The following is a 20,460-nucleotide window of genomic DNA, read 5'->3' as shown; positions in this document are numbered from 1 at the left end:
CAAATTACATGTAATCTTAGTAAGCATCTCACCTTCCTTCTCTGCCATGGGGTAGTCATGGAATGTACTATGCAACTGAATGATGCAGTCTCTCCAACCTATAGAGGAACTAAACTAAAATACATATGTATGTGTCTGTGTCTCTCAGAGATATGTCCTTGTAGCTATATTATATGAAGGTCATAGGATTGAAAGTAAAGATTAGTTTTTTTGCATAAAGTTGCCTACGGTATTAAGACAAGTGCCTTTTAGGAAGATAAATTCCATTTACTTTTTCCTTTCCCAAATAATATCTTGCTCATATGGTTGAAAGTGTTTGGGGATACAACTCCCTCATTGTCTCTTTCTCTAGATGAAGTGTGTTCAGGTTGCTTTCAGAGATGTTTCTGGGATGTGGGATGTGGCTGGCTACCTAGTGTCCAGGTTTACCACTTCCCCATCCTTACCCAGGTTGAACTGGAGTAGCTCTACTTCCCTTCTTCCTTGTCAGATTGGAGTAAGATCGTATTGAACAAAATGTTCCAGGGTTTAAAATAAAAGTTGAAAAAAATTAAATGTAGTTACCTTTCCCCCCAGAGATCTCTCTGTGTTACCCCAATTCAAATAACAAACTGGTATATGAATACAAAGCTGGAATACTCTGAGATTCCAAAATTATCAGAAGAGACTTTAGGATAAGTGCTAAGCTGGAGATGTTTAGATACTTCGGTATCTTTTATATTTTTCTTTAAATGATTTTTTTTAAAAGAACAGAGGCCAGGCATCAGTGGCTCTTGTTTGTAATCCTAGCTGCTCAGGAGTCTGAGATCTGAAAATCTAGCCTGGGCAGGAAAGTCCTCCTGAGACTTTTATCTCCAATTAATCACCAGAAAACCAGAAGTGGTGCTGTGGCTCAAAATGATAGAGCCCTAGCTGTGAGTGAAAAAGCTCAGGGACATCTCCCAGGCCCTGAGTTCAAGCCCCATGACTGACAGACAAAGAAAGAAAGAAAGAAAGAAAGAAAGAAAGAAAGAAAGAAAGAAAGGAAGAAAGAAAGAAAGAAAGAAAGAAAGAAAGAAAGAAAGAAAGAAAGAAAGAAAGAAAGAAAGAAAGAAAGAAAGAAGGGAGGGAGGGAGGGAGGGAGGGAGGGAGGGAGGGAGGGAGGGAGGGAGGGAGGGAGGGAGGGAGGGAGGAGGAAGGAAGGAAGGAAGGAGGAAGGAAGGAAGGAAGGAAGGAAGGAAGGAAGGAAGGAAGGAAGGAAGGAAGGAAGGAAGGAAGGAAGGAAGGAAAGAAAGAGAAAGAAAGAAAGAAAGAGAAAGAAAAGAAAGTGCAGGAGACAGGAGTACTTACACAGAAGGAAAAGCACAAGACTCTATCTGCAAAATAAACAAAGCAAAAGGGTTCTAGTTCATTCAAGCCATAGACATAGTATTCAAGTAAAGCATAATTCAAGTGGTAGGGACATTTGCCTAGGAAGCAGTAGGCCCTGAGTTTGAATCTGTGTGTTTCCAGAAAGAAGGAAAGAAGGGAGGGAGGGAGAGAGGGAAGGAAGAAGGAAAAGTATCATGATGAGAAAAGTGAGCAAAATAATCCAAATAAAAAGAAAATAAGAGGTATGCAAGAGTGGCACAAAGAGCTAAGAAACTGAAGGAATAACTGATTTGGACTTTACAAAGTAAGACAGATGATTCCAGAAAGGCTGCCTAGAGGCAGTTGCACTTCATCAGGGCAGCATAACTTGTTCAAAATCACAAATGAAGTCATCTGGTACAGTTTAAGTCCCCAGTGCTCTCTGGGTGGGGAAGGTCGGGAATGGGTTGCAATCAGATGGCAGGAACATTGGCTGTAATGTGAAAGAGGTTGGCATCTATCCTATGGTCAATACGAAGGCTGAGAAGTTCACAGTTCTTCAGCGGAGAAATAACATAGATGTGGTTGAGGACAGATGTGTAGTCGAGACAATTCTAACCATTCCAAAGGTTAATGTTCTCAAGGATGGAGTCAGATGACACTGGGAGATGAAAAGTCTCTGAAACCTGAGCTAGGAATATCACTGAAAATGTAAAAGGTGGAATGGATATAAATATTTCTGAGTCTTGTGTAACAATCTGTTATAGTTTAAGCTATAATGAACTGATTTTTTTTAGGTCAAAGACTTTGTAGTCAGATTCCACCTTTGAAACAGAACCTCCATGAGTAGAAATCAGGCGCCCAATTAGAGATACACTTTTGGGAGATGGCAAAAATGAGGGAAAAATTTGTCAAGTTTGAGTCTACTAGGAATACCTGTTGGTATAGCAGTAGTCAAAAGATAATATAAAGTTTACAAAATACAGTTGAGGATAGAGTTGAAGACTTCATTTGGAAATAACAGTTCAGTAACAGGGATGGGTTTCAGATCCACCCCCCCCCCAAAAAAAGAGAAGATTAGAGATGAAGAAATACTACTCGGTAACTACTCTGAATGATAACCAAACAAGAGAAATAGAAAATCAGAAGCAAAATCACTAATTAAATGAAGAGAACTTCCTTCAGGAAAAAGGTGGGATGACATGTCCAGAGGAGCAAAGAAAGAACTTGGAATGATGTCACCAGGTTGACAACGAGGGAAAGAGTGAGAATGGATGACTGCAAGGAACCTTTTCCACAAATTCCTTACCTGCTGCTCAGCTTTGCTGTGAAGCTAAAACTGCCTTTAAAAGGTGATGCTAAGCGAAATGAACCCCAAGTTAGGGACGCAAGAGGTTTTTAACCTTGTTGCTGTTGTTTGTAATACACTTATAATGTACTATGTGATTTTTTTTGTTTCTCTTGTATGTTCCCCCTCATGTTATAACCCCTGTTTTCCCTGTATTTGATTCTGGTGCCCTGCATCTTCTATATACACTAATGATTTTAAGATATAAAACTGATGTGGCTCACATCTGTCATCTTAAGGACACAAGAAGCACAAATAGGAGGAGGATAGAAATCTAGACATGAGGCCCTAGCTGAAAAGAATAACAAGCAAAAAGGGCTGGGAAGAGACTCACATAATAGAGCACCTTCCTAGCAAATACAAAGCCAAATTAAACTCAAGTACTCCACCTCCCAACACACACACACACACACACACACACACATAATGAGTAGGTAGAAAAGAACTAAAAGGAGGCGGAGGAAAGAAAAGAAAGACAAAGGAAAAAAGGAAGAAATCCTGTCAGAAAAAGGATGGAGGTAGAAGCCAAACTGCAACAGACTGAGTAATTAAATACAACAGAGTAATTAAATACAACAGAATTATCTAGTGAGGAGAATAAGATGAGGATGGAGGTGAGGTAAGTAAGGGAGGGAGTTAAGAACTTAAGGATACAGGAGCATGCTAGAAAAGAGAGAAAAGAATAGTCTTGATGGAGAAAGGACAAATGGAAAGAGTTAAAACATGCTCACTTTATCCTCAATTCTTCCATACTAGGAGCAAGACAAAAAGAGATATCAATGAAAACCCTTTTAGAATGAAAATCTAAGCTTCCACCATACCATACCCATTGCCCTCTCTTCTCTCCCACCTCAACACCTCTGCATTCATAAATAAATACGTCTATATACCCTTCCTATTATATGTGTAATCATGCATGTTATATATGGAGTTCAGTATCCATGAATGCCTTCCCTATCTATCCTGTTTAAATTATAAAGATTTATAAGTATGGATAGGCAACATTGTCTTCTCTGCGTGAGCTATCTTTAATTTGCCACTGGCACTGGAGGAACAAAGGGAGGAAATAATGACTCTTGTAACATCTGTAAAAATAAATAAAACTTTATTTTCCTCCCAAAGCATACAACTTCCTTTGACCCAGAGTGGTTATCAAATATTGTATCAAAATTGTCTGTCATCTATTTCCTGGATATGATACAGATTAGAGTGCCTATTAGAGTGCCTATTTCCACAAGAGTTTACAAAAATAGCAAAGGTTTGAAGGCAGTCAGTTGGAAGGAAAGAGGTAAAAAGCAGTCCAGATAATCCATGAATTGGCCAGTTCCTGAATAAATCAAGAAGTGGGTTAGCATTAAGGAATTAAAAGTGTCATTTCCAACTTGTGATTGCTGTAAATATTGGATTCTATTCAGGCTTGATTTTAAGAGAAGATAGAGGAAGCCAGAATTAAATGGAAGTCTAGGAGAACATCACCTATTCTGAACCACTTCCAGGTTTCAATGGCAAAATAAGATGCTGGTCTGAGCACAGCAACTTTTTTGACCTCCCAATACTGGTGTAGATGCTGGCCAAAAAAAAAGAAAAGAAAAAGAAGAAGAAAAAAGCAAAGCAAAGAAATATGACGCAATTATGCTAGAAGTTGAAGCTGCCAATTAAGAAAAGAAAGAAGAAAAGAAAGAACATGTTTATGTTGAAAGTTAAACATCACATCAGCTTCTCTGAAATACTTTGGAACTTAAAAAAAAAAAGTAAGCCTGAATACAAAATGCATTTTGAAGCTTTTAATTTAAGTTAGGTTAATATGTTCCATGTGCCACTTTTATTTTTTAAAGGATTCTATGAGAAATAAACTATTATTAACAAATATTTAGAAAATATAAATATCTCCAAATCTCTTCATTTATTTAAAGGATAAATTAATTTAGTTGTAATGATTTAAGAGAAAGTGTTTATCTTTTAATCCAGCCTCAGTTGCCAGAAACTCACCACACTATTTGTGATAAACACTCTTTGTGGAAAAAAGCCAAGTGTGTGTGTGTGTGTGTGTGCACGCACACACACGCGTGCATGAAAATGAAAGGTTATAAAGAAAAGAGAAGTTGAAGCTTCAATACAGAAAAGGCTATACTATGCCCCCCTGCCATCAAACTACCAGAAACACAACCTCATATGTCTAGAAGTCTTGTTAGTTCATTAAGAACTTTGCCTTGGTGGGTGGGGTTGAGCTAGAAGCGGGGAGAGAATGATGGAAAGGGTGACACTGATCATGATGCATTGTACCCATAAACTAATACCTGGAATTGAAACCACTTTGTACAATTATTTAAAGGTAACTTTTAGCAAGTTAGCATAAAGTTTCTTATTAAATATGACTAGCCTTATTGACAGAAAGCAAGAGATAGAAGATTAAGTCATTACCTACCAAGCTCAAGAAATGCCGAGACCAAAATAAAGTTATGACTTGTCTATCCTCCTTCAGTAATTTAGTCTAAAATGTGGTTTATAGTTATTCCAAAAATAAAACCAATCAAATAACTCAATTTACCATACAAATCAGTCAAAGAGGTTCCAAAACAGATATAGACAGTAGAGATTAACAGTAGCCCATAGTGACTAAATAATGGAAACAGATAAAGGGGCCAAAATATCTTAACACTGTTATTGTATTGTAAGTCAGCTTTCCAAAATGTTAAGATGTGTCTTCCTTCTATCAAGGTATTTATTTTCAGCACTGTGGTTTGTACCTAATTAATTTTTTAAAAATATAATTGTAGCTGGCCCCCATTAGAGAATATCAAATGCATTGTTATTTTTATGACTTTGCTTCAAAAATACAGGGAAGAAAATATACTAGGTGATTACTGTTGTTGCTTCTGATGCTTTTTCTTTTCCAAAAGTAGAGAAGATGGATATTTTATTTTTTTTCAAACCTCTGGCTATGCTTTGAAATAAAACATAGAGTTAAATGATACATTTGCTCTCTATTCCAGACTGGATGCAATTGATTTTAACTGACTAAATTATCTGATCTCTGCCAAGAATTTTATTTCATTAAGAAAATGATATTATGGAGCATCTGAGATCATAGAGCAGACTAAACATAATGCCAAAGGAGTTCTGAGCATGCTCCACAGTGAAGGTTTGATTATTTGCAGATGGAATATGGAGAAAAAGAAAAAGAAAAAAAATCAAGTCCCAGGGGTAAGGCTAACGAATCCTGGTACCACCATTGCCTGCCTACATCAGAGCACAAAGCCAAGAAAGCAACTGATCCTTTAAGCTACAATACCTTTAAAAAAAAGTAATAACTTTTCTTCCTAGAAAGTAATATTTAACTGCCACTATGCAAAACAAAGGAGGAAAGGGAAATGTTGGTACCACAATAGGCTCCAGCATGTCAACTGTCACTGCTGACACGATCTGGCTGGTAGTCAGGCATTCACCAAGAAACTAATTTAAATCAATCTTCTTTGGGAAAGCCAATTGTTTGGTATGCACAACAATCGGTGTAGGATCAATCAGTGGACATGAGATCAATTAAAAGCAGCTTAAGTTTGTGAAGAGGGACAATTCACACAACTTGAGTTAGATCTCTATTCATTTCAATACTCTCACAATACAGTCCTTAAGCTTCCCTGCAAAGCAGAATAGCTACTATCACCGTGTACTGTCTAGCCAGCCCTTTAAGTAGTTCCACTTTTAATTAAAAACACAGTACACCCTTTGTTGGCACGGATAGTGTAGTCACTTTTAAGGACCGGGGTTATTTTAGCCAGAAACTTGGGATTTGGGAAGAGACATCTGTGGAGGGGGTGGAAGAAAATTAACAGCAAATACACTCTGATAGAATTTTTTTTTTACTATCTTACTCATTTACATGTACTTGATATTAGAACTTGATGAAATGGAAAGGTTGGTTGGGCAAAAGTTATTCTGGCACACTATGGAATTAAGTTCCTAAATGTCAGTGACTGGAGATGTAGACGGTAATTACTACAAGAGATTTTGCTCAAGCCAGCTTTGAAATAATAGGTTCTTAAGACACCTAAGAAGAAAAGCACAGGCAGAACCTTACAGATGGCCTTGTGGAGAAATTGCATGCAGTATTCCTTCTGGCCGCAGGAGTGCTGTAATGTCATTCTCCTCTGAGGAGTATCTCTGTATTAAGTTCTATTAAAACAATGTGCTTGATTCTTCACCCTCAACCACTGTGTGGATTTAAAGAAAAAAATCCATCACTGAGTTAGCAAGTCAGGTAATGAACAAGAATTTGCCAGAGCCTATTAAATATGTCAATATGTTGCAAACTTTTAGTACTTCAGGATTCCCTCAGCTTCCCGCCCCCCCCCCCCATTATATTGACTACAGCATGGGTTTTTGTTTTGTTTTGTTTTGAAGGGAGGGAGCCTCTCCAAACACTTTTGACCACAGCATAATAATAAAACAAAAATGATCCGCTCTGCTAAATAATACCTGGAAAGAAAATACTGGGGTGGAGAAAGGAGCTAGTTGGGAGGGGTGACGGAAAAGACAAGGTGATTTGTCAAAGATATATCAAACTCCCATGGTCTCTGGGAAGAAATTTCTCCCTGTTTTTTGGGTGTGTGTGTGTGTGTAATAATTCCTGCACATAAGCAGCATTTGCAAATGTCAGAAATAAAAGACATAGGAGGAGGTGTGAGGGTCAGGGTGCATAGACAGTGTACTTTTCTTTTATATACCACAGATCCCTATGAACAATGGAAGGCAGAGGCTCCATAGTAATCACACAGGGACAGTTACCTAGAACTCTGCCCTGGTGTGTAGCAACCTCTAACGCTGCCCACAGGTGAGACTAACTTCACGGCCTCAAAAAAAAAGGTTCAAAAAGGCACTTTCCCATCAGGTATAAGAGGAATTGTAAACAAATCACATGCAACTAGAGACGATTATATCACGCGCACATGCAAAAATCAAAGTATTTAGGCTTATAAACCTCAAGATCAATTCTAACTGGGCAAAGTCAAGACAGTGGGACGAAGACAAACAGCCTCAACCAGGTGCCCGCGAGGCGCCGCTGCGCGAGTTCCCAGCGCGGGTAATTCAAGGGGTAAAGCGTGTGTGGTGTGGTTTATGTTTAAATCCCCCGGGAGCCCTAATTGTGTCTAGCGGCACACACCCGAAAACGCAGTCAGAGGCGCTGCAGCCCCAGCCTGGACTGCAGGACTGCAGCAGCGACCGTAAACCCGCAGGAAGGCCAGTTCTCTGAAATCTTTCTGGAGGCTTCCAATCAGCCTTCTCAGCTGAGAGCACCCAAGGGATGGGGAAGCACCAGTGGTTAAAAAGCCGCAAGTGGATTTCGTTGAGCGCAAAAAAAAAAAAAAAAACCTTTTGTGCAATTGCGGCTTCACAGAAAGCGAAGAAGCAACCTGAGGCCTATTTAAGAAGAAAAATCACTCTTCGGACGAGCGCTCCCCCAGAAAGCTGCTGCGGGAGTGGCTCCTTAATTCAGAAAGTGCCTATCTCGTCTCAGGTTCCAGGAAAAGAGAGGAGAGAGAAAGGAGGGAGAGAAAGGAGGGGGGATAGAGGGAAAAAGGGAGAGAGAGGGAGGGAGAGAGAGGGAGAGAGAGGGAGAGAGAGGGAGAGAGAGGGAGAGAGAGGGAGAGAGAGGGAGAGAGGGAGAGAGAGAGAGAGAGATCAATGTTGCTCTTTTCCTGGAAGCGCAGGTCTCCCTTTGAACTGAGTACTTTTCCCAACACCCCCAAACACACACACACACACTCTCTCTCTCGCGCCACGTCCAAAGTGATCTGAGGCCAGGATTTGAGATGCACGTGGTAATGGAAAAGAGAGACAACTGTTCTTCCTGAAGGAAGATGGTTAAGAGGATAAAAAGAGAACAAGAAAATGAAATAAAATAAACGGATGCTACTAAGAAGCAGGATGGAAGTGAGAGCTCAGGAGAGTTCCGGGGTGTGGAGCACCTGATGCAGCCCTGAGCATTTACAAGCAGCCAGAATTTGGGGGCTCCCTCCGCGCCTCTCACTGGGTCACTGCGCCTATCGGGTGCTTGCAGAAACAGGCGCTTGCTGCAGATCTCCAGAACCCCGAAAAGTAGGTAGTTGGGACAGCTGGACATAGAAAGCATGGTCCGCCTGAGTCCCCACACACACACCCCCACCTGAAGCCCAAGCTGGAGTGCGCGCCGCGAGACCCCCCCCCCCCCCACTTACCAACCCACTCACCGCGGGCAGAGAGAGACCCACCTCGCTTACTGCGTCTCCATCGGTTGCCTTGGCAGTGACTGTAATCCATACAATTCAGAATGATGAGGGCAAAGGAAAAGAGGCGAAACTGCATCTGGACGGCCGGCGGGGGGAGAGCGACGCCTCTCAAAGTCAGGTGAACTGCCGGGAGTGATCCGCAGAGACGGCCCGGGCTTGGGTGGTTGGAGAGGGGAAACTCGGGGCGGCTGAGTCGCCACTTGGTCCTGCGGCTGCGACGATCAATCTAGCGCGATTAGCATCTCCCCACCGGGAAACCTGGGACGTCAGGAGAGAAAGAGAGAGAGGGAGGGAGAGAGGGAGAGGGAGAGAGGGAGAGAGAGAGAGAGAGAGAGAGAGGTTTGGGTGGGAGGTCTGGAGAACGTGGAGGGGGGCAGGAGGAGGGCAGGGTGAGGAACCTGCGCGTCTCACTGCAAAGCAGGGAGGGAAAGGAAGAAGAGAGCCCCCACAGGCACGAACCCCGGAGCACCGTAGTGCAGATGGCACCGCCACGGAGGACCCCGGAGAGGAAGGTGCTAACAATCAGTGAATTAGCAACCCCGGCCGAACGAGCGGCGGGCTCCGACCCCTCCCGCCCCCGGGGCGCGGGGGAGGGCGTGGGTGTAAGCAGCTCCGCCGAGCCGGGCGAGTTGCAAAAGCGCTGAGACCGCAGGCTTTCCGGGCGAATCCCTGGACCCTGGGGAGCGCCGCAGCTGCGGCTGCCAGGTGTGGGTCACCCAGCTAACCCTCCCTACCTACCGTGCGTGCTGGGGGTCCGGCGGCCCCGCTCGGCTTAGGCGCGGGGCTCCATCCCGGGTTCGGGAAGCGAGCGGGTTCCGTAGCACGTGGGCTCGGGAAAAGTTTGCAGACACCCGCTGGGAGCTCCTCGCCGCTCGGAGGTTCTTGGCAGCCACAGCCGGCTTGGAGTGCCGGGAGGGTCCTCCGGGCAGGAGGCGCCGCGGCTCCCGCGAGCGCACCCCGCGAGCGCACGCCGCCGCCGCCGCGGGGATGCTGCGTCTCCGCCCGCGCGGGCGACCCCCGGGCCAGAGGTGAGCCAGCTCTCGGCTCGCTGCGGCGGCCGATCCCAGCCAGCCGTGCCGTTCCCACCCCCCCGCCCCGACTCTCCCGACGATTCCCAGCACTGCTGAGGCTTCTCCCGGTGCAAACAGTGGGAGACGGAGCGCTCGCGGGAGGCCGGAGGGATGTGGCCAGCTAGCTCACTTCCCAATGGAGATGAGGACCTGCGGAGGCTGAGATGCTTCTATAAGTAGGTGGTGCTGTGGTCCAAGGCATCAAAACCCAGGCTGCCTCAGAGTTCCTGGGTCCTAAAGCCAGAAACACTTGGGTTTCCCTGAGGTCCTAAAGAGCGCTGACAGACTACACGAAGTCTAACCGGGAGAAACCTTCCTCACCCTTTCCAAGAGGCGGATGGCTGAAACCGAAGAGCGCCCAGGGCGAGGGCATCCCTTGACCTCGCTAGGCTCCCGGGGATCCGCGCCCACACGCAAGGCGTCCCCAGTCACCTTGGGGTCAGTTCCAATCTCGCCACCAGCCTTCCTGCAGGAGGGTCTGACGACACACTGCTGATGCCTTCTAGACTTTTCTTTCCGAGCTCTGGGCTGAGACTGCTGCTTCTGTCAAGCAGGATTTAAACTTGAACCCCAGCCCACGAAAAGCCACACCTCCACCACTTTTTAATTTACATCTTGGCTTTGTTTTGTAGGAATATCTGAAAGCAGACTTCAGCAGATCTGTATGTGAGCGGCTAAAATTAAAACGCACACTCAGAATGAGATGACTATTTCCAACAACTTTTGTTTAAACTCACGACTGTTATTTCTTGGCTTTGTTTTCCCTTCAGGAAAACTCGCAAAAACTTGTGACACTCAAGAAACTAGGACCTTGATTCTCTAGAGAAAAGTTCACTTTTCACTGAAGCCTAATTCTTGCTAGGTTGGCACTCTACCACTTTGAGCCATACCTCTAAGCCCTAGTTTTTGATGACTATTTTGGAGATAGAGTCCAGTGATGTTTTCTGCTGGGGCTGGCCTTAAACTGTGATCTTCAAGCCCTCAGCCTCCTGAGTAGATAGGATTTAGGGCTGAAATGTTTGTTTTTGTCGGTCCTGGGACTTGAAATCTGGGTCTAGGCACTGTCCCTCAGCTCTTTAGCTCAAAGCTAGCGCTCTACCATTTGAGCCACACTGCCACTTCAGGTTTTTCTGGTGGTTTATTGGAGATAAGAGTCTCAAGGACTTTCCTGCCTGGGCTGGCTTTGAGCCGCATCCTCACATCTCAGCCTCCTGAGTATCTAGGATTACAGGCATGAGCCACAGGTGCCCGGCTGTTTCTTATTCTTAATTCTCTTTCTTGCTCACTTCCAAAGTCTCTTGAAACTTTAGGTAGCTGGTCTTGGGGAAACATTCTTATTAATAAGGTGTTACATTACACTCATTGGATGCTACAAATCTCATTCTGGTGAAATGTGTGGGGCACTGACTACTGCAGGAAAGAATGTCTTAATTTGTTAGTTAAAATAATTCATGTTGCTAAACATGGCAGTATGACTGCCTCTTTAAGTACACTCTCAGGTACTGCACTGTATGATATCGTTTTATACTTCCTAAATTCCCTCCTTTCTGTCTTCAGTTTCAGAAGAGATTGAGAAATTTGAGCTGAGACAAGCAACTTAGAAATAATCATATTAAACTTGCCTTGTTTCTTCACTACTCCATTATTGCCTCTTTACCCATAACTGTTTTACAGACATCAGTTTTGCATAGCAATGTTATATACATACTAGGAATTCCAATGTTATTCTCTTTGTGCATGAACCCAAAGGGAAGGCACCCAGCCCAACAGAGTTGGCCAAACACATTGCAGACACAGTGGATTGTTTCTCTAAGTCCTTGATTTCTATAATAGAATTTTCAAGTAGCAAAATATTTTATTGTAAGAAGTTGGCCCAGCATTTGGCAAAAGGACTGGATATTCTCCATTGTGTATCTCTTCAACATCATAACTACCAATTTCCCCCCCCCAATAAATTCATATGCACCTAACAAATACACTGCATATATGAAAGAGTGAAATTCATGGGAGGAGAAAAAGAAATTTCTAAGTTCCTTGCTATCCTGCTAAGTATGGGGACCCATTTAAGATCAATGGTTAGCAGTGTCCTTTAAAATACTGAAAACATAACTAAGCACAATCTTTTTTTTTGTAAAGGTGATGTACAGAGGGGTTACAGTTACATAAGGTAATGAGTACATTTCTGTTTTAACAGTGTTACCTCCTCCCTCATTTGCTCCCATCACCTCCCCCAGCTCCATCTTAAAGCAGATTGATTTATCATCACCATTAGCCACATGGGTCATTTTAGGCAATTCTGTGGATCTCAGTTTCTGAGGCAATATTTTCAGGTAATCAAATTCCTTTTCACCTCTATCAAGTTCTGGCTTACAATAAAATTCTCCCTTGTTCCTTTTAAAAAAAAAAAAAAGTTTTCTTTGGTGTCTGACCAGTGTAAGGACAAACTCCCATGAGGGAGAGTTTCTCTGTAGAAAGAGTGCTACTGTCATCCATAGTTAAAGGTATAGACTGCTTTCAACCTTAGCCCTCCAAAGATAACTTTTTAATTTTAGACTTCAGGTTGCACAGTTGGCATTGTTTTAACCAAAGATACTTTTCAGTTTAGTGACCCCTAAATTCGGTTTATTAAAAAAGGAATTTTAAAATCAGCATTTCTGCAAACAATGGATGAGTCTGCTTAATAAGACAAAAACGGGCTCTGGAAGAAGTAGAAGATGCCTAATTCCTTCTTTGACTCCTTTCTTTCTGTCCTTTACAAGGGCATCACTGATCTTCAAAAATCTGTCACAGTTTGTTGTAGAGGTGAAATCCCATGCTTAATCTCTGACATTAATTTGCTAATAATGAAGTTTTTTTCCCTTTGGTAATTCACTGAATAATTTACCTGATTTCAAGAACCCAAGAATGTTTTTGCTACTAGAAAATATACCACAGTGCATCCTAAACTATCATTAACTTCAATCCCCTATTTCTGCTCCCTTTCATTGCTAAACTCAGAATGTGCTGTTATTGAGGCTTAGAGTTCACAGTTTCTCCCTGTTGAAGACTCAATGGACTTTTTCTTCAAATTGAGTTTATATGGTGGTTTCAGTAAACTAGCTTTGTAAATAGACATGTGCCCAATGTCTGTTTACCGAGAAGCAGACTGATGAAGTTGACTCCACAGTATTCATTGTTGATAGAGGAGGTTAGCTGAGGGCAGGGGGGAGGGAATAAGTTCTCAAGTGGAGGAATTGGTTTTGGTAGTTTACTTTGTTTGAGATGTAGTTCATTTAAATAGCTTTAATTTTTCATCCTTACAAAAGAGCATACATGGAAAAGTTTCTCTCACCTCTCTTGTCCCTCCTCAAGCTGTCAGTCTTCCTCCCTAGAGAGTAACTTTTGTATAAACTTAGAGGCTTAGAGGATTTGAGCAGACTTCCAAAGATATTTCGTGGTTTTTAATCAAATGTGTGTATGCATGTATATGTATATATGCATATGTGTGTAAATACATGAACACATGAAATATATTCTTTCTTCTCTCTTTGATGAAGATACTTGAATGCTGTATTGACTTTCTGTGTGTGTGTGTGTGTGTGTGTGTGTGTGTGTGTGTGTGTGTGTGTGCAAGTACTGGGGCTTGAACTCGAGTCCTGGGCACTGTCCCTGAACACTTTTGCTCAAGCCAACACTTGAGCCACAGTTCCACTTCTGGCTTTTTGTGATTAAGTGGATCTGAGAGTCTAAATGACTTTGTCTTCCCAGGCTGGCTTCAAACCATGATCTTAGACTTCAGCTTCCTGAGTAGCTAGGATTGCAAGCATGAGCCATCAGTGCCCAGCTGTAATAAGTTATTCTAAAAAATATATTTTAGAGTTTGTTCTGCATCAGTTCACTGAAACCATTCTTGTTTCCTTCATATAAGGGCACATATTTTTTTATTATTCATTTATGGCTGAATTTAGCCAGGTTCTTACTAACAGATTATTTTATTCTTTTTTTCTGTTATAACTAATGCTTCAGCTAACTTTGTATTATAAATTTCTAAAAGTAGAAAAGTTAGATCAAACAGTTGGATATACCTATGTGTTATGTGTGTGTACCAGACGAGGGAAGTCAGTCCTTCAAAGTGATTTCCAAAGACTTTCTATCATACTTCAATCCATGCCTGTCTCTCTCTATATCAGCCAACATTGATTTTTGATACTAGTAGGCAAAAGTGTTATTGAAATAAAGTTTTAATTAGTATTTCTTTACTTTCACAAGAAAATATATATAAGTACCTTCAATATATGTTAGCCATGTTCATTGCATTTTCCATGAATTCTCTGAAGGTAGACTATAGTAGACTATGAGCATGCCAATATCTATTATGATTTATGATTTGAGTTGGAATATTTCCCCAACTTTATCACCTGCCTTCTTTGAAGAATAGTTTCAACATTTTTCAATAATTTTGTAGTCAAATTTGTTACTCTTACTTTTCAAGGCTTCACAAAAGCTTGAAAAAGTTGTTACCTATGCTGTTATCATTTTCACTTAGGAGATTGCTCATAAATATTTTCTATGGGGAAAAAAACCACAAAATATGATTTTTCTGAACTAGCATGGAATTGATTGAAATTTTTCTCAATCTTTATTTTTTTATTTTTTTATACTTTTTTATTGTGAAAATACTGTACAGAGGGGTTACAATTACATGGGCAAGATAATGAGTACATTTCTTATCAAGCATTGTAGCCTCCTTGTTTGTTTCCCCTTCCCATCCCTTCCCATCCTCCCCCCGCCCCCCCAATCCTCCCCGCTCCACCCCCCCAAAGTTGTAAAGTTCGTTATGTATTTATGTTCACATACTAACAAGCTTGATTGACTTTGGCACATTTTTTCATTACCTAATTGATTTAGAGTTCTCATCTTTTTTTAAATAGTATGTCTACCACTTGAATGAACTAGAACCCTATTTGCTTCAGTTATTTTGCAGATAGAGTCTTGTGCTTTTTCTTCTGTGTAAGTACTCCTGTCTCCTGTGCACCTGGCCCTGATCTTTTTCTTTTTCTTTTGTCTGTCAGTTGTAGGGCTTGAACTTAGGACCTGGGAGATATCCCTGAGTTTTCTCACACAAGGCTAGTGCTCTACCACTTTGAGCCACAGTGCCACTTCCATTTTTCTGATGGTTATTTGGAGATAAGAGCTTCATAGACTTTCCTGCCTGGTCTTCCTTTAAACCACTGGCCATAGATCTAAGCCACCTGAGTTGTTAGGATTACAGGTGTGAGACACTAGTGCCCAGCTGAGTTCTCATTCATTTTTATGGTATTAGATATTTATAATCTTAAAGTATCTCATAATGCTGTTATTTGTTGACATTGTATGCACTCTTTCAGGCTAGAATTTATTTTGTAATTGCTTTGGAACAGATGATGATGTTTTGTCATTGTGTCAATAGTGAGTGAGAGTATATTTTTTCCTTTAAATATAAACTGAAGTTCCATTTTATTTCTTGCATGAGGAAGTATATAGTCATTTATTTTATCTTTCATGAAGTAATTAATATGAAAGGTCACAAACTAGTCTTTATCCAGCCTAATTTCTTGTTTTAAAAAGCTACATCATAATCACTTATTTAACATTTGAAAAATGTGTAAATATTTAACTCCTCCAAATCTTAAAATGGTTCTGTCACTTGAGAACTCTGTTGTACCCTGATGTGATAAGGGCTATTTCTTGATTTCTTCTCCATTCCATGGACAAACTCCAAGAGGCAGTTTAGTTGATTTTTTTTAAGTCCACATTAGACCAGCTCAACAGAGAAAATTCAAAATTTGACCTAATGTTTTAAAGCTAGTTTTTCTTATATGCTCTTTTGTGCCCAGAACTCTTACACTAAAGTATTATATATTTATATATATATATATATATATATATATATATATATAATTTCCATTGTGTGTGTGTTTATAAATATGGTTGCTGAAAGGAAGCATTACTATATTCAGTTAAGAAGAAATAAATAAAGATTCTCAGTTGTTGAAGAATTAGGCTCAGATTTCAGTAATAGGAACAGGATATCTGTTTTCTGCTGTTTGTGGGTGACAGCTAATCTGTTTGTGGTTTAACTAATTGAAATAAACAATTGAGCAGGTAATCCCTAAGAGCAGCAAATAACTTTTTTCAGTACAAGTATCCAAAATAGATGTACCTGTCCTGGACACTTTGTCTTCAACTTATAGTCATAATGGATGTATCAGTGCTCAAGAACAAAGTTGTGACTTGTCAGCAAATGTATGAGTGTATGGTAAATGTTTTATGTTTATCTTTATTCTGTGTTCCAATTTATGTTTTTACCCTCATTTTCCCTTTACTCTTTCACCTTTTTAATGTGTTTTACTTTGCAATATCATATATGTCTCCATGGACTACTTTTTTTGGTCAATATGGGAACAAGTATATAACAATAATAGAATATAAATATATTATAAGTATGAATGTATGTTTATGTACATATGTATATATATGTATGGGTTAGAAGAATAATATGGGGAATCTTCTAGTTGCTGAGCATATTCACTCTATTCCTTAGAACTGGGGAAATAAACATGGGGTAGATCCTGGGTAAGAGGGGGATTATCCAGGCCTAATGGGTGACAGATCTAAGCCAAAATTCTATTAACTACAATCTTTATAAGCTTTTTTACGGGTTAGTGTTTGGGGCAAGGTCCATAATGGCATTTTGGGTGTCAAGAAATCAATATGGGTTTAATGTTAGTATCCTCTCTACCCCCAAAGTCCGCTTATTTACTTTTGCCAGAAACATAGTCATCTGAGTTAATGGCCCTAGGTCCTGTTGAGGAAGGCCAGGAAAAAGATTTAGGGTAAGAACACTTGTTCCAGAGACTTGACCTTCTTCAAGGAAATCTGGGGCTTCAAACTAGCTCAGACCTGGGATTTGTTAAAGAACTACTCTCTATTCTAATAATTTAAGTTAGACCTGCAAGCCAGACTGATGAAGGCTCTTCTGTTACATAAATAAAGTAAGAAAATAGTTGACTGCTCAGCTTATTATATCTAGCTACCATCATATTACTCGTTGCAAAAATACAGAATAGCCAAAAATAGTTTTTCCTTGATTTGGTCTAAAGATCAGTTCTCAATATTTTAATCACATCTTCCTCTCCTGGTTTCTTTAAGGTGTATTAACTTCAGCTAACCTTATAGCTCAGTAAACCAAATCGTACGAAATTAGGGATTCAGTTCAAGCAATGCATTGAAAACAACTCCAGGACAAATAAATGGGCATATGAGACCATGTGGCCTCATCTGGGAGAAAGTTCAGTTTGCTTTGTGTAGATAAGTATATTGCACCATGTGAAAGCATACATTTACCTTTATCTTTGCTTGGAAATAGAGGCTTAATGATGCCAGATTGCAAAGAACTAGACTATTTTGGTGGTTCATCTGGGTTAGGTATTTCCTATCTCTTCTCTCATTTAATGATTTTGCTTTGGAATTCACTAATGGGAGTTTTCAGGAGATTGAGGTCAGGAGAATTAGAACAGTGGTTATGACATTCTGAAAGTTTTAATTTGGGATTGAACTCAGATCCTAGTGCTTGCTAGACAGGCACTCTTCCACTAGAGCCAAAAATCCTAACCCTGTTTGCTTTGGTTTATTTTTCAGACAGGTTCTCAAGTTTTTTGCATGGGGATGTTCATTGATCCTTCTGAGTTGCTATAGTTGAGATTACAGCTGTAATCTCATCTTTCTTTTTATTTAAGACAGTGGCTCAGTAACTATTTTATTTTGGCACATCTCAAGCAGTTAAAATTCACACTCCCTCTGGCTCCACATCCTGCTATTCTTACAAACTAGGCACTCGGCTTAACTTTAGAGATACCTGTTGAATCAAAAGCTTTCCTTACTCTGGTTCACAAATCCTCACGTTGCTATCATAAGTTAGTAGGTACATATACTTAGTTTTTAGACACAGGTGATTCTTCTGATCCTTTCCTTGTAAAGAAACTACTTCCTCAGTTTCTTTTGGAACTATGCAAGATCTAAACTCTAAGGAAGTATTCTATCCATAATATCCAGTGACTCTATTCCCTGATCAAACCATGACTGATATGACTGATATTATGTATTGATTTTCTACTATAAAAATGAAAACCCCTGCTTTTTTCCTAACACATCATCCTTTCATCCCACAAATATAGTTAGATCAATATAAAGTGATTCTATTATTATGACTAAATATGTTATTCAGAGCTGAGTCATGTGGTAAACTATGACTACAGTGGCTGTCCTAAGCATCTTTCTGTTTTCTATGCAACCATCATCTTCTTTGCAGCGTTTTCTATTCTTATCATAAAATTCAACACACATTGTGTTCTGGTCCTCTACTTCTGTGTTCATTCATGCCAAGTAGGACATCAATTTTATCTTAAAGCACCTCTTCAAGGCTTTGGTATGTTTTGATTAACTAGTTATCTTCTGATACACAATTGTCATATCCTGGGGTGTTCCTTCTCCATCTCCCTGGAGACTCCATTTTCCTCTAACCTCTAGGGGTTTTCTTTCCAAGTCAGTCCTTTGTTTTGGTGTAGAAAATTCCTTAAGAGTTTCCTGATTTCTTTTTTGTCGGTCGTGGTGCTTGAACTCTGGGCCTGGGCGCTGTCCCTGCACTCTTCAGCTCAAGGCGAGTGCTCTACTACTTGAGCCACAGCACCACTTCCGGTTTTCAAGTGGTTTATTGGAAATAAGCATCTCATGGACTTTCCTGCCTGGGCTGGCTTTGAACCAAGATCCTCAGATCTCAGCCTCCTGAGTAGCTAGGATTACAGGCGTGATTCTTTTTTTAAGAAGGGGTAAATGTGTAAAAACTTCATACATAAAAATGGAGTATATGTCTGAGTCAAGCAGAAAATGTCAGATAAGTTGATGTTAGCGAAATGAACCTTAAGATATGTATTCAAATGTTTTTTTTTCTTTCAGATGATTGTTTCTAACACATTTATAAGATTATTTCTTTGTTGCTTTGTATGTCCCTCCCCCCATGGTATAACCCCTGCTTTCACTGTATTTGAGGTTGGTATAATTTGTGGAGGGGAAGGGCAAAAACAAATTGTTTAAATAGGGATACAGGTGGATCCATTGCAACAATGAGATGTACAAGTCCTTATGTGGAAAAACGAACTTTACAACTTGGGTGGGGGTTGGGGGGGGAGGGAAGGAGGAGGTTTGGGTGGGGGCGCAGGGGAGGATGGGAAGGGATGGGAAGGGGAAACAAAGGAGGGGGCTACAATGCTTGATAAGAAATGTACTCATTATCTTGCCCATGTAATTGTAACCCCTCTCTACAGTATTTCCACAATAAAAAAATATAAAATAAAAAAATGGACCTATTCTTACCCTGTGTCTTATATACACATTTGGGGAAGGAAAGGGGAAGAACCAAGTGGTGAGACAAAGGACAAAGGGTGAGCCAATGCAATGGCGATACTCATAAGATACTGTGTTGGAAACGAACTGTACAACTTGGAGACTGAGGAATGAGGGGGAGGGGAAAATGGGAAAAAAATGAGGGAGGGAGTGATAATGTTCCACAAGAAATGTTCTCATTATCTTACTTATGCACCTGTAACCCCTCTGTACATCACCCTTACAATAAAATAAAATAAAATTTAAAAATGGACCTATTCTATTCTCACATCTGATTGTTTGGGTAGCTATAAAGTTCGAGGTCAAAATCATTTTCATTTAGTATCTTGAAATAGTAAGTAGTGATGTCAGGAAAATGAACCCTTAGATATGTATTTTAAGGTTTTTTTCTTTCATGCATGTGTTTCTAACGCATTTATAAGATTATCTCTTTGTTGCTTTGTATGTCCCTCCCCCACAGTATAACCCCTGCTTTCACTATATTTGATGTCAGTATAACTTGTGGAGGAGATGGGGAAAAACCAGTTGTTTAAGGATACAGGTGGACCTGTTGCAACAATGAGAAGTACAAGTTGTCATGTCCAAAACGAGCTTTACAACGTCGGTGAGGGGGGGAGGGGGGAGGGGGGAAGGGGGGTAAGGAGAAGGATTGGGATTGGGGGGGAGGGGGGAGGCTGGGAAGGGAGGTGAAGGGTAAACAAAGGAGGAGGCTGCAATGCTTGGTAAGAAATGTACGCATTATCCTGCCCATGTAATTGTAACCCCTCTGTACAGTATGTTCACAAATAAAATTAAATTAAATTAAAAAAAAAAAGAAATAGTAAGTATTGCCTTTATCTTCCAATATGTCTTTCAGGAGGCCAAAGCCATTCTAATTGCTGCCTCTTTATATAGATGTTCCTGTTTGTAGCTCACTTCCAGAAGCTTACCCGTCTGACACTGCCCTGAAAGAACACTGGTGTGGATCTTCGTTTATTGAATTTGGTAGGTGCCAGATAGCTCTCTAAACCTGAAAATTTATCCCATT

General features: G+C 40.7%; 1 protein-coding gene across 2 annotated transcripts in view; it reads right to left on the bottom strand.

Moving 5' to 3' along the window:
* The window catches only part of Rspo2 (R-spondin 2), a 133,119-nt gene extending 124,100 nt beyond the window's left edge, over positions 1–9,019 (bottom strand). Inside the window, exon 1 of one of the 2 annotated variants that reach the window (XM_042673181.1) lies at positions 8,905–9,019. In XM_042673181.1, coding sequence (XP_042529115.1) covers positions 8,905–9,019 — 115 coding nt within the window. The remainder of the gene's footprint in view (positions 1–8,904) is intronic. The other variant, XM_042673182.1, reaches the window with a different exon arrangement.
* Between the last annotated feature and the right edge of the window lie 11,441 nt (positions 9,020–20,460).

The sequence above is a fragment of the Dipodomys spectabilis genome, unplaced genomic scaffold, assembly GCF_019054845.1.
Source record: "Dipodomys spectabilis isolate Male_0828 unplaced genomic scaffold, ASM1905484v1 ptg000783l, whole genome shotgun sequence".
Taxonomy (NCBI): Eukaryota; Metazoa; Chordata; class Mammalia; order Rodentia; family Heteromyidae; genus Dipodomys; species Dipodomys spectabilis.
This window is presented reverse-complemented; position numbering and strand designations above follow the sequence as displayed.